This window comes from Anser cygnoides, chromosome 16, assembly GCF_040182565.1.
Source record: "Anser cygnoides isolate HZ-2024a breed goose chromosome 16, Taihu_goose_T2T_genome, whole genome shotgun sequence".
In the NCBI taxonomy this organism is placed as follows: Eukaryota; Metazoa; Chordata; class Aves; order Anseriformes; family Anatidae; genus Anser; species Anser cygnoides.
Window position 1 is genome coordinate 12,461,240 of NC_089888.1, and position 12,789 is coordinate 12,474,028.

Here is a 12,789-nt window from a genome sequence, read left to right on the forward strand (position 1 = left end):
CCAGAACCTCTGTTTTCTGTCTGCGACTGCTACGAGCTCTACTTTTTGTGGGTGGTGCAATCTTGTTTCTTGCTGCCCGTGTGGCAGAATTCATTTTTTTAGTAGATACCTTTAAGAAACAGAAAATAAAGACATTGATGCTACCTTTCTATCTCAGTTTGCATCACTGAAATCAACTTGGCCATAAAGTAAGCGTATGCACATGCAATAGTTAATCTAAGTGCTAAATGGAGGATCAGGCACCACATCAACCCTCTCATCCTAGTATTATCCTGGGAGATGGCTCCTTGCTGACAGAATAAAGGCACTGAACTTCCTGGTTATATTATAAATATACTTGCAGATATGTTTAAATTTGTTCAACCAAATTTACTAGAGCATTAAGTTAAATGATAAGGAAAGAAGCTAGCGTGAGTACCTGTAGCGTGGATGCTTTGCCATAACTGTCAATCTAAAAATGGAAGTTTGGCTTGGGGTCAGGACTGCCATGTTTAAATGGCACGCAGGAAAGTTGGTCCAAGGGTGGGTTTCAGGGAGTGTTTCCAGTGAGGCCTCGTGTCTGGTCAGCCTGGCGATATCTCTGCCTCCTGTGGGTTGGGAGTGCTCCACAGCGGGAAATCAGCCCGCAGTGTCTGGGGTTTCTGTGTGATGCGTACCGAGGGTGTGAACCAGTATGCTGAGAATACTCCCATGGTCTTAAGAGTATGAATCTTAAAAAACAATCCATTGTGAATTGGAGGAAAGAAGCTGGATTGGTTGTTGGCCGTTCTAATTATCGTGCCTTTGACCCTGTTTATATGTACTCAATGCATTTTGCTTGTCTCTGTGCAGCGTTATGTCTCACAGATTGGTCAGACAGTATTTGGGGTTGATTTTCATGTGTTTGGGTAGCCTTTTCAGAAGCGCTGCATGTTCTAACTCCACAGAAGAGGTGCCACAAGGGAAATGCAATGTATAGCTCCACATGGGCTGCTGCATGCGTTCAGTCTGAGCTGGCACAGCTATTAGGATGGAAAAGACGAAAAAGACTTGCCCCATTCATTTGCCCTTTTTGTCTTTCATCTTTGAATTAAGATATCTATTAATAAGGAAACCACTACCGTTTGGTGCTGTCTTATTTCCTGTAGCCTGTGAGACAGTTACCTGAAAATACTGCATTCATTTGAACTAAAAATGAGAAGTTCCTGCTCTCTGTGGGGTGAACTACAACACTTGCTCACAATAATCTGCAAAAAATGCATTGCAAAATCAGGCTGTACTAATTGCCACTTGTTTTTGTTCCCCAAGAGAAAATGCTGTTGGAAATAATATACAGCTGATAATGTATTTGTGTGTTAAATATTAAAATTAAATGAAAAAAAATTAAATCTTTTAAATTTAAGAAAATTCAGTACAAAAATGGGTCTGCAGGAATTGCTTAACTGCTGAAGCATTGTTTCTTAAAAGCGTTCATAAGTCAGGTGAGGAGATCACTGTAGTATTAGGAAGAAATTGTATTAATTATCATACCCTATCGTTATCAGGGGTACAGTGAAGATTTCACCTTGATGGGAAGTAACATGCTAGGATACCGAAGAGCGCAGACCAGATGTCAAATACTTTATGGAAAGCTCGGACACAGCTTTCCCTCCCGCATTCATGTGCATCATACATCCAAAACTTGAGTCTGGTTTAAATCCACGGGTAGATTTCTAGACAATTGCTTCCTCAGACCATCCTCAAATTGTGCTGCAAGCAGCACAAAAAGAAAAGAGCAGGGGAAAGCGGAGTCTAACAGAGCTCAGAGATCTCTCAGTAGCACAGAGACGGGGCTGTGATTTGGAATGTTGATTATCCACACTTGTGCTTCTACACTGAATAGAGAACTCAAAATATAAGAGATTACCTCGTAGATGATGATAAGAGCACATTTTCTTCCTCTGCAGACAACATTTGTGCTGTGGCGACCATTATGGCTGGTGCTTTTATCAGTGATTTAGAATGGAGCTGTCAAAAACTTTAAAAAGCTTCTATTAAAGTAATGTGGTTTTATCTATATAAAACCTGTGAGATTTATCAGGAAAGTCAGTTTTGGCCTCCTTTTCTAATAAGTGTGTGCAGCTGCACAACAGGGCAGTGAGCTCTCCAGCCTTTCAGGAAGTCAGGCATTCGATTAGCAGCCCAGATTTGAGAATCCCTAGAGAGTTTTCTCTCGAGCAAAGCTATGGATATGTGGAAACCATTCTTTTCTTGCTGTTTATGAGGATAACAGTGTTGCTTGTTTGCAGTGAGGTGGCTTGGAGTAGCTTAGCACTAGGAAGGCAAGACCCCTGCTTCTATTCCCCTGCAGCATGCAGATGTGTGCCTTTGATTGCAGTGTTTGCAAATGCGCCTGAATATTAAAAATTAAAATGAAATAGTTAGTTTAATGGTGCCTGCTTCCAGTTTATTGGTACTGAAGTTGTTATATTGTATTGCTAGTTTTAATGCTCTGCTTTTGTTGTCTCTTTTAATATGATTTCAATGTATGACAGTGAAACTTTCTTTTATCCAGCTGGGCGTTTTCAACTGATGTATTGATTCCTGCTATGAAAGCAGTGTTAGCTGATTCTGGCTGGGAGCAGTAGCTTTGAAGCTTGAGAGGAGGAGAGCCCCAGGAGATCTATGTTACTGCCTACCTGGTAGCCAGAATAAGAGCTAATAGAATAGTTTGGATATCTCCGCAGTATTTCCATTGCCCCCTTTTTGCCTTCCATCTAGCACTTCTTCTCAGAAAAGTACTCCTCTTTTCTTGCTTGTAATCACAATGCTGTGTATTGCAAAATTGTCGGTCATAACAAGCTGCAAATGGTTGACCCTGCTCGGCATCGAAACAGAAATGGGTCTGCAGCTGAAGTGCTTTTGCAGACCAAAAGGGCAGATCATGCTTACGGAGTTTATTTTGAGTTAGTGCTTGGCTGCAATCTTAGGGGTCACGATCTGTCACAGAAAGTTATCATCTGCTGAGCAAAGTTGAATTACTTTTGCTCTTTTAAGAATTATTGTGGTAATGCACATGGTTTGGCCATCGTGCTTGCTACCCAGAATTCCCACAGGAATGTCGTTTGGTTGTAGGATCGTTGGTTTTTGATCCCATGAAAAGGCAAATAGGAGGGAGCCTTAGTGCTGCTGGTAGCAGGCACGGAAGCCCTAGATGTGCCTTACAGCACCTCGCTGTTTAATGCAGAGAAGCTGATATCTGGAAACGTCCTGAATGCAGTTTAGGAAAATTCTGCTCCTAGGTAAAAAAAAACAAAACATGAGGAAAAAAACATAACCTGGAAAACAAAAATATGGCAGAAGAGAAACAAACAAACAAAAAAAAAGAAACTGTGCTTGTCTGTTTACTAGCTAGGGTTGAATTGTGAATCCTGCAGTTGTGGAGGGACTGGATCAAAATATCTGGATCAAAAAATGAGACGCAGAGTAATCATTTGGTAAAGAAACAATTTCCCAGAGTCATAATCTTCAGTGCAGAGTAATCTTTGAGAGTGGCCTCTCTTTTGGCCACTTGACCTTTGGGAGTGCCCGATTGACCGCTACAAATAACGGAGAGCCTGAGAAGAGTGAGGCTGAAGGATGACGGTCACTGAGTCAAGCAGGTAGGGCACACAGGTACGAGTGCTGTATCAGGTGGTGTGAGCGAGGGCACAGAGGAAAAAATGCAAAGTAATGCAATCAGTAACTCATTCTAAGTTTCACCAGAGAGTAGTTTTTTAGACAGAGGGAATAATGACAGCAATGCTGGCTCAAATACTTGTTTCACAGGAAAAGAAGGCAGTATTCGAGTAGGAGATTAATGGTGTTTTAACGTGAACACAAATGGGATATCTATTACATTTCAGTTGAATGCTCATGAACGTGCCGTTATGCTTCCAGAGACATCTGAAAAGATTCCAAAAGAAAAAAAAAAACATTAAAAATAAGAAGTAAAATTTCAGGTCATTAAAAGGGTGAGTTATCCTCATGAAAGGAAGAAATATGCATTAATGGCTAAGTAGGAAAGCTAAAACGTGGAAGAATAGAGGCAAAGGAGTATTTGTTATTAGGTTCGGTGTGCATCAAAGCTGTTGCTCATGATAAAAACTGCATATAATAATGGAGTAGGTATGGGAACAGTCAAGGGTGAAACCGAGAATGTCTTCAAAGATAAGGAAGTTCTCTGATTATGGAAGGAGTTCATTTGTCTGGCCATTAATGTCCCTGGGAGCTTCCCCTTCTGAAAGAGAAAGGTTTGTGGGCTCACTACGTGCAAGGGGGGTAACAAAGAGAAGGAGGCTGTCCTTTGGACACTGCAGGGATGGGGAGGTAGGAAGAGGGAACCCTTGGCCCATGTCTAGGCTCAAAGGAGATTTTATTATGTTTATATGATGATTTATATACGCGTGTGTATTACAAAGAAAACTTTTTCTATAACTGGCAAAGACAGACTTTTATGATTGTATACAGCAGAAAACAACCGCTTCTTAGATAAGAAGGCATGTGGCAAATGCCAATAGAAAGGTAGAAAGGTCTGCCACAATTTTGCATGTTTTTATCAGGAAAAAAAAAACTGCCTTTTGTTTGGCAGCAATGTAAATTACTATTGCCAAAGTGAAGTGTCAGAATACGAATCTGCAGATCGCCTCTTAGTAAAGGGTGTCCAAAATGGCAAAGTACAAGTTTCTATTGCTAAGGTTTAGGTTTAAGTTAAACAGGCTTTTTCTTACAGCTCCCACTATGTCCTCCATGAGGGTACATAAAGTGTTGCTGAGAAACCTGGTTATCATTTTAGAAATCAGCAAATAAACACCGGAGAAGGTTTAAAATATTTTATTAAGACTTCCAATAACAGCAGGATTGAGGAAAGTCTTCCAAAGCACTGACAGGACATCAGTAAAGAGTGTAGTCTGTACGGCTGGTGGGTGCTCCTGCTCCATTAGCGAACATTAACAGCATCCTACACGAGGACAGTTTAAATTGTAAGCAATTCATAAGTTGGTCATATTTGTAAAGATTATTTGCTTTCGTGTCTAGCAGTGGGAGCCTGCTTTGCTGCGAGTTTGCCAAATGGTTCGCTGACCTCCTCATTGTGAGCAGTGAGCGTGCCAGATACCCACAGTCCTGAAATCATAGTGGGTTCGAAACCACGAACAAGGTTTTGTTTCCCTCCTGCTTGCTGAAGGTGCCAGAACTTTGCTTCCCACAGAAGCACGGGTGAGCCATTACTATGCTAGGAATTTTTCACACCAATCTTCCCGCAACAATGAGCCTGTTAAAGCAGGGACAGTGATCCGCTGCTGGCTGTTTCCAATCTTTTAATCGATCTCCCCTGTCCAGCTAAACAAAGGACCAGTCTGACACAGACAGGTGAGGGCTGTGTATGTGAATACCCTGACAAAAAGTAAAATGACTGCGGCGCTATCTTTCTTTGTCAAAGGGCTGAGAGGTGTTAAGCAGACAGTAAACCTGCCTCAGCTGTAGCAGCACTGAACTAAAGGGCTTTGTTAACTGTCTGCGGAAAAAGCAGAGTGCATTTGAATGCAACCTCCTTGAGCCTGCAGGAGTAAGGTAGAAATGACAAGATTGCTATTACGTATCATACAGACCAAAGGCTTAGCAGAAATCGAAAAGTATTAACATTTCATAGAGCTAGAAAGAGTATCAAGAGCTGCTGTTGTTTCCTGAAACAAAAGTGAATTGGAAGAGAGATGAAGCCACCTGCTCATATGAGCTGCTATATAAACCAGCCTTTTAGTGATGGAGGGTAGGAGGAGACTTGCACACCAGGAATTACTGCTAGAGAACTTCTTATTCCAGAATATATCTCAAAAAGAGATGAGGCAGAGCCAGAAATAGGTATGGTCTTAGAAGTTATGGGACACTTTTTTGTCTATCTGAAACAGTTCTTGCACCCTGAAACTGTTTCAAAAGGGAGCTGACAACCTGTGGACATTACCACTTGTGGATGCCCACCTCCAATGCAGTCACCATTTGGCCCAAGCCAACAATTCACGTTTCAACCTGGTGGCTGGAAAGGAGATAATCTGCTTTCTAATATTCAGCACATTAAAAATTTGCTGTTGACTGGATGTTGGGGTAGTTACTCCTTTTCCCAAAGTGTGACATGATAGAAGTCTTTTCTGACTTCCACTAAATCAACAGAGCAAGTGAACCAGCGCCTTGCCCACATAATGGCAGCTGCCCCTGTTACGGGGTGCCAAGTGCTGTTTGCTGTCATGCCCTAGCTGTGTTTTTGTTGCTTTGCCTTTTGCTTTTGTTGTTGGAAACCTTTTTGATACCTAAGGCTCACAGGGCTCTAATCTCACCTTCCTCTCTCCCCCTGCTCTCTTAGTGTCTACCAGCTTGTTGTCAAGGAGGAGAAGCTGCAGAAAGCCCGGAGAGCTGCGGACATCATTGAATGCTTCTCTGTCCCCGTCAGCTACAAGAACGCTTCCAGTCTGGACTCCCCGCACTACTTTGCAGCCGAGCTGAAGCCCATCAACCTGCCCGTCACACAGCCGTTCACAGTGGGCGACAACAAGACCTACAATGGCTACTGGAATGCCCCGCTTTCTCCTCTGAAGAGCTACAGCATATACTTCCAGGCTCTAAGCAAGGCAAATGGAGTAAGTGTAGAAAAAAATGAAGCTGGATCTGTACAAATGGCTACCTCTACCCTCCCCATCTTTCTCCTTCCCTCTCCATCAGATGCCAGTTTAAATCCTCATTACCACCCTTTTGCAGAAGTTTGATGAAAATTAAATGTGCCACTACCTGCCCTTCATTCAAGCCTCTCTCTGATGCCTAGATGCAATGAGAAACCTGTAGGGGAGTCAGTTGATGAAAAGGGCACCTGGTTTATGAAGTGAATTGTTTAGATTTTTTTTCCTTGCAATTGCATTAATGTTAGAGTAGGGGCTATTGTCGTTATGAAAAAACATAACTGCTCCATCCTGGCAATCGTCAACTCACTGTGCTTGTGATTTTTCAAGATATATTATGAGACGAGAACTACCCAAAAGCTATGAAGTTGTATTACCTTGTAGCTTGCTTTTGGTTGCACTATAATTTTGCAGTTATGGTTGAGATTTTCAGCTTGAGCGAAATGTAAGTTATAATGCAGAGGGAATTATGTGCATGTCTTTCTTAGTCCCTTGGGATATCCTGGACTATATTTTTGTATATACTTATTCTGTGATACAAAGTTTAAAATGGAGACTTTATAGGATCACAGAATGGTATGGGTTGGAAGGGACCTTAAAGCCCACCCAGCTCCAGCCCCCCTGTAGTGGGCAAGGACCCCACCCACCAGCCCAGGCTGCCCCTAGCCCCATCCAGCCTGGCCTTGGAAACAGTCTGCTCTGTTCTCAGACTCAAATGCCACACGTCATGCCCAGCAAGTACAGTTCCAGAAAAACTGAAGGCCTCTTTTCCCACTTAAATTCTTTTATTCCAGCCTAAAGTAGTTTGTGACCTTCTCTTTTAACTCCCCTGCCTCAGGTCTGCTCTGCTAACGGTGAACAGGCCAGATCCAGTCCAGTCGTTCTCCTTCCTCCCCTTTGACTCCCCTAATCATTTTTTCTTATCACATACATGCTACAAATTGACACTGCAGCCTCCTGAAGAGGCAGCATTAACCTGTCATCAGGACGTTGGGCTACCGACTGTGTCATTAGTGCATTTGCCAGTGCATTCATGAATCCAGTTTTTACATGGGTAAATTCTCTAAGACATCACCTCTGAAAGAACAAAATTAGAAAAGTCAATCAAAGGTGGATGGTGTAGGCTTTGATCTCAACTTGGGATAGTGTCTTTTATACCCAAGAGACAGCCACACATCACAGAGAACTGTGCGCTGTTTAGCAGGCTAGCAATGCCAATGAGTGTTCACAACATATCTTGCTGTTTTACTGCCTCCATTTATCACTATTCTCCTGCAGAGTTTCTGCTGTGTGGCTGACAAGCACAAATCTCTTCAATACTGTGCTGTTTTTCACCTTGGTTTCCCTTCTAGTTGGTACAGTTTCCATTCAGCACTACTCAATTAATTCAATTTTGGATTTGCCTTTATAAAGGAAATTGTGAAATATATGTACATGTCTCTCTGTGTCTAGTTAGTTCCCCCTTATGTGATAGTTAATTGCTAGTGAATGGATCCCCAGGGAAGGAAAAAAACCCTTTATTTGCTCAAGTACAATATAATATGCCATAACTGGGTAATATGAATGGAAATGTAGGCTTCCCTTGGCATTCTAGATTAAGGCAGCAATAATGTGCAGCTCCTGCTTTTTCTGGAGCTCTGTAGCTGACAGGTTGCACCACACTCTGTTTGTACAAGGTCATAAGGACTCAGAAAAGTGTGGCTGGCTTGGGCTGTTCAGATAGGAACATAAGGCTGTAAAGGACCTTTTAGGCTTAAGTAATTAAGTCTATATGCAGCAATACATAGCTTGTGAGGGTATGTATAAGAAGTATCCTGCCAGACAAACACATCCACAGTTGAGCAAGCAACTGCCTCTTGTGTTACTAATTTATATTAGTACAGTATATGGGTATGTATCCTCAAAGTGCAGAGGTACTGGGAAAAATAGAGATGAATTGTCCCAGAGTGCAGTCTGAGTCTCCAGATGAGTAGCTGTGGAACCTCCTTTTTTTCTGACAGAATCCTTAAGGCCCACATTTCAAACACTTGGGCCTGATTTGCATAGTGTTTTGCAGCCATAAATAATAAGTTTCCTGTCATTCCCAAAGCTGTTTACAAGTATATTATGTATTTAAGAGTTCTGGGTGTTCACTTAGCTCAACAACCTGAGCCATTTTGACTGTAGTCTTCATAAAGCCTACCAAAATCTGTGGCTGCAATAAGGCTTTTTTTTTTTTTTTTGCACATCTGCAAAATATCTGAGGTAGTGACAATTTAGCACAATTAAAATACAGCCTTATGTTCCCTTGCACATGAAAAACTTAATAGAACATTGCCATTCGTTTTTTAATTAGGACATTGTATAGTTTCATTGATCACTGCCAGTCCTGGAATGAAGAAACTTCTTTCCCCACCTGGAACTTGCAATGAGAAGTCTTCGTGCAGTGAACCATAACGTCTTCCTTTGGAAATGTAGGGCTCCAGGGGGAGCTTAATTTGAGGAAACATTCTGTGTTTGGTCAAAAAGCTTGATTAGGAGGAGGTAGTGGTGTTACAGGAATTCTGCATTGTTTCATCTCCTCCATACGTGGAGGGTTGTGCTCATTTGGTGTTCTTGTCTGCTCTGTAACCATTAGCCATGATTGTTGCATTGAAAGGAACATAATTAACAGCTGGATGCAAAACAAGTGTAGCAAATTGCTGCAAAATCAGATCACGAGCTTTCCTGCCTTCTCTTGTGCGGTGTTGTACTCGTTTTTTGAGAGCCTGAATAAGATAGCTGTAACTTGCTGAATTCTGTGGACAGTTGCATGAAATGTGGTCGGCGTGGTGTTGCTTCCAGACAAGGGTCTGAATAGAGCATGTGTGGAACAAAGTAGTTTTCTGCTTTGTTGTACAAAACTCTTCCAAATTCTGTGAATTTCCCTCCTGGGCTGTTGAAAGCGAGATGCTGAACTGAAAAATGTCGGAGTTTAAGGGGGGGGTAGAGAAAAAGTAAACAGAAGCTCCGGGCTTTGCAACAGGGCGGGTGAGAAGCACGATTAGTTCCTGGTTATTTATTAGGAGCAGTTAGTACACGAAGGGACACAGAAGGAGGAGACAACTGGCCTTGCTGTCCTCTGGCAGGACCTGCACACACACCGTCCCCACCATCCAGGTAGCTAGGGGACGTCTGCTGTTTGTCTGAGGGCCACCTGCTACAGATGGCTGTCTGACAGAGCGTGAAGCTGTCCGTGCCTGTAAAACCTCCCCGTGCTCAGACCCTTTAAAGCACCAGCCCTTGCAGTGTTTCACCTTTGAAAGGTGAGGCCTGGGTGGCAACACCATGACACCCCTTATCTACTTTTGTCCAGATACAGGCTTAATAATCAAAGCTAAATGTTGCCCATGTTTTTTATCTGAGCCGTTGTGGGTGGCCGTCTCTGCTTAGTGATCCAGCGAACACACTCAGGTGGGGAGGATTTTTTGCTGCTCTGAAGCCTGCCTGAATTTTTGAGCGGCTCAGAAAATGGAGCTTCCTAGAAATCCTTTCCATAGTTGCTGCATTTTACCTCATTGAGTTAAAATGAAATCCGTAATGGCACAGTTGCAATCAATAACCTTTGGCCATTTTTCCTCGAAATGGGAGATGCAGCAGGAGCCTTTGTAACGCAGCTGGAGATGATGTGGAGGATGATGCCAGCTGCTCCTGCAGCCTGGTGGTCCAACAGGTGAATGATGTTTTCAGGCCAGAATTGTGAAAAGTAACTCCACAGGAATCAATGAGAATATTATTTTTGAAGGAATGATAGACTCTACAGAGTTTCTCATTGATTTTTTTCCTCTCTAATGACTTGTACTACATGCACAATCGGGCAGTTCATTATTGCCAGGGGACTTCAGGCTGGATTTCTGGATGCTGACAGGTCTGCTCACAGTATACAGCATACTTCGTATGGACGATTTTAGAGGTATGGGTAGAGCTGCCAGCAGGGAGGTGACATTGATCCCTGTGGAGATGGCCCACAAAAAGCCAGTGAGATACTTCAGTTCAGCACGAGCCCTATTCTGAAAACCAGTGTGGTACCAAGGCTGCCTACATTGCTTTTGCCAACAGTCGAACGGCTCTGAGGAGCTCGGAGTTCAGTGGGATTTCAGGCGTATAGTTTTGTCCAATGATGTTTACGGCTCCATACTGCCACGTTGGGGCTCCTGGGGCAGAAATGAAGCAGTTGTGGATATACATCACTCTTTGTAAGCCCTTGTTTCCACATTCAGCTGGCCATCTTGGGCCAGAAGATGTGGGCCTGAGACTTTTCTTGGTAGTTGTATTAGTTCTGCGAATAAAATCCTATAATCGGCCTCAAGTCTGGGAGACACGGGTAATCAATGATTAACTAAATATGCTTGAAGTAACTTTCTGTTGTAAATAATAAAAGTCCAAACCATTTTGTTAAAGCTCGCTTCTCCAAATAACACAGACTAAAAATAGCTGGTAATTGGAAAGGCAATGCTAGGCTTAGCTTAGTCTCACGGAGAGCTAGCAGTTTCCTGGAGTTGGCAGTAGAAATTATAGGGGAGAGCGTAGACCCTGCACAGATATGTACACGTGATTGATTTTAAAGACAGCAAACAGTGGGCCTCAGTGGAATAAAAAAAGAAACGCGTGATGTAGAGCTCTCCTGAACTTGGGAAAAAATTGTTAAGAACAACACCCCCAAAACTGATGATGGTGTTCAGCGGCCAGAAGAGTGGTTCCTGTCCCATGGGGAGCCCACAAGCACACTCAGTAGGGGTCTGGGACTCGGGGTACTGAAGCTGAGGCCAAGTGGGAGGTCGGTAATTACCTGTGTGTGCACCAGCAGAAGTTCAAGTTACCTGTCTCCAGGGTGAGCTGCCTGATGAAACTAGTGCCCGGGGCAGGGCAGCGCCGAGCGGGACGTCTGGGGACAGCCGGTTCCACCCTGGTGCCGGCAGGTTCTCCCTCAGACGAGGAAGGCACTGCCTAACTAATGCAGGGTCATAATAATAGGAAAGGAGAGGAAAAAAAAATGTGGCTGTGAAAACAGATGGATGAAGAAGCTCTGCTTCTTTTATTGTTCATAGGCTGTAAACAGCAAGCTGTCATTTTAAAAGAAAAGAAAAAAGTCATTTGGCCTTTTAGGTTGTGAAGATGCAGCTGTCACATAAACATATGTCCTGCTGCCCTCCTAGCCCTTGTCTGCAGAAAATTGTTCCCATCCAAACACTAAAGAGACAGAGGCAGAACTTGTCTTATTATCATCCTGCGCACTTCAGTGAAAGGTGCATTTAGGAACCTAAGTAATTAGTAAATGGCATCAGCTCCCTTTCTTTGAAATGGAAAGAAACAAACTGCATTAAAGGAATGAAAATTCAGAGTGATGCTAAAGCAGGCTCGTGGCATGTAGATGCGAGTCTGTCTGTGTGAGCTGTTGACAAAGACTGCTTACCCGGCTTCTCAGCACCATTTATGTCCTCTTCAGAGTCTCCAGCTCATCCTAACAGTAGGTCCAGGTCTGCCCTGCAGGAACAGGCCACCAGCGCTTCCAAACACGGTCTTCATGTGCTGTATGTCCATGGTACATGCACTTAAAAATTTAGGGTTCAGCCTTGAGTACAGGCACATTACAATCATGTCTTGTTCGCATTAAAGTAAGTTCCAGAAAACTAACCCTTATAACTATGTTATAGTAAATATGTAGATAGCTATAATGCACAGTCAGCTTTCTGGATGTGAAGCAAGTTGGAAAAATGAAGGTCGAATCAAGAGATGTAGGTTGTATCCATGCAGGTGAAAATGAAATTGTTTTCTAATTCCAGGATGTCAGTTAAAATATGCTTATATAGTTCTCTTACTGCTTGAAAATAAAAAGTCTGAGATTCCATAACCTGGCAGTGCCATAGAGTCAAAGCAGCGGTGATACTGGGACCTTAATTTGCATTATTCCCATGACTTAACCCATAATACAAAGCAGGTGTCTTATTCCAGATATATGGGATCTTGGGTCATCATTGAGATTGTTTTAGGCATAAGGTCTTGTAAAACTTCTGTGATATAATAAAATGGGTCTTACGTATCCAAATGCTTGAAAGAACATACGGATACAATCAGGAGACTGAAATTCGGGGAAATTTTTTTTATTATC

At 42.8% G+C, this 12,789-nt stretch overlaps 1 protein-coding gene across 16 annotated transcripts in view; it reads left to right on the forward strand.

Annotated features, from left to right (window-relative positions):
* PTPRT (protein tyrosine phosphatase receptor type T) overlaps positions 1-12,789 on the forward strand; it is a 571,615-nt gene that overhangs the window by 465,340 nt on the left and 93,486 nt on the right. For all 16 annotated transcript variants that reach the window (XM_066978461.1, XM_066978465.1, XM_066978464.1 and 13 more), the window contains one exon: positions 6,353-6,626. In XM_066978461.1, the coding sequence (XP_066834562.1) occupies positions 6,353-6,626 (274 nt within the window). The remainder of the gene's footprint in view (positions 1-6,352; positions 6,627-12,789) is intronic.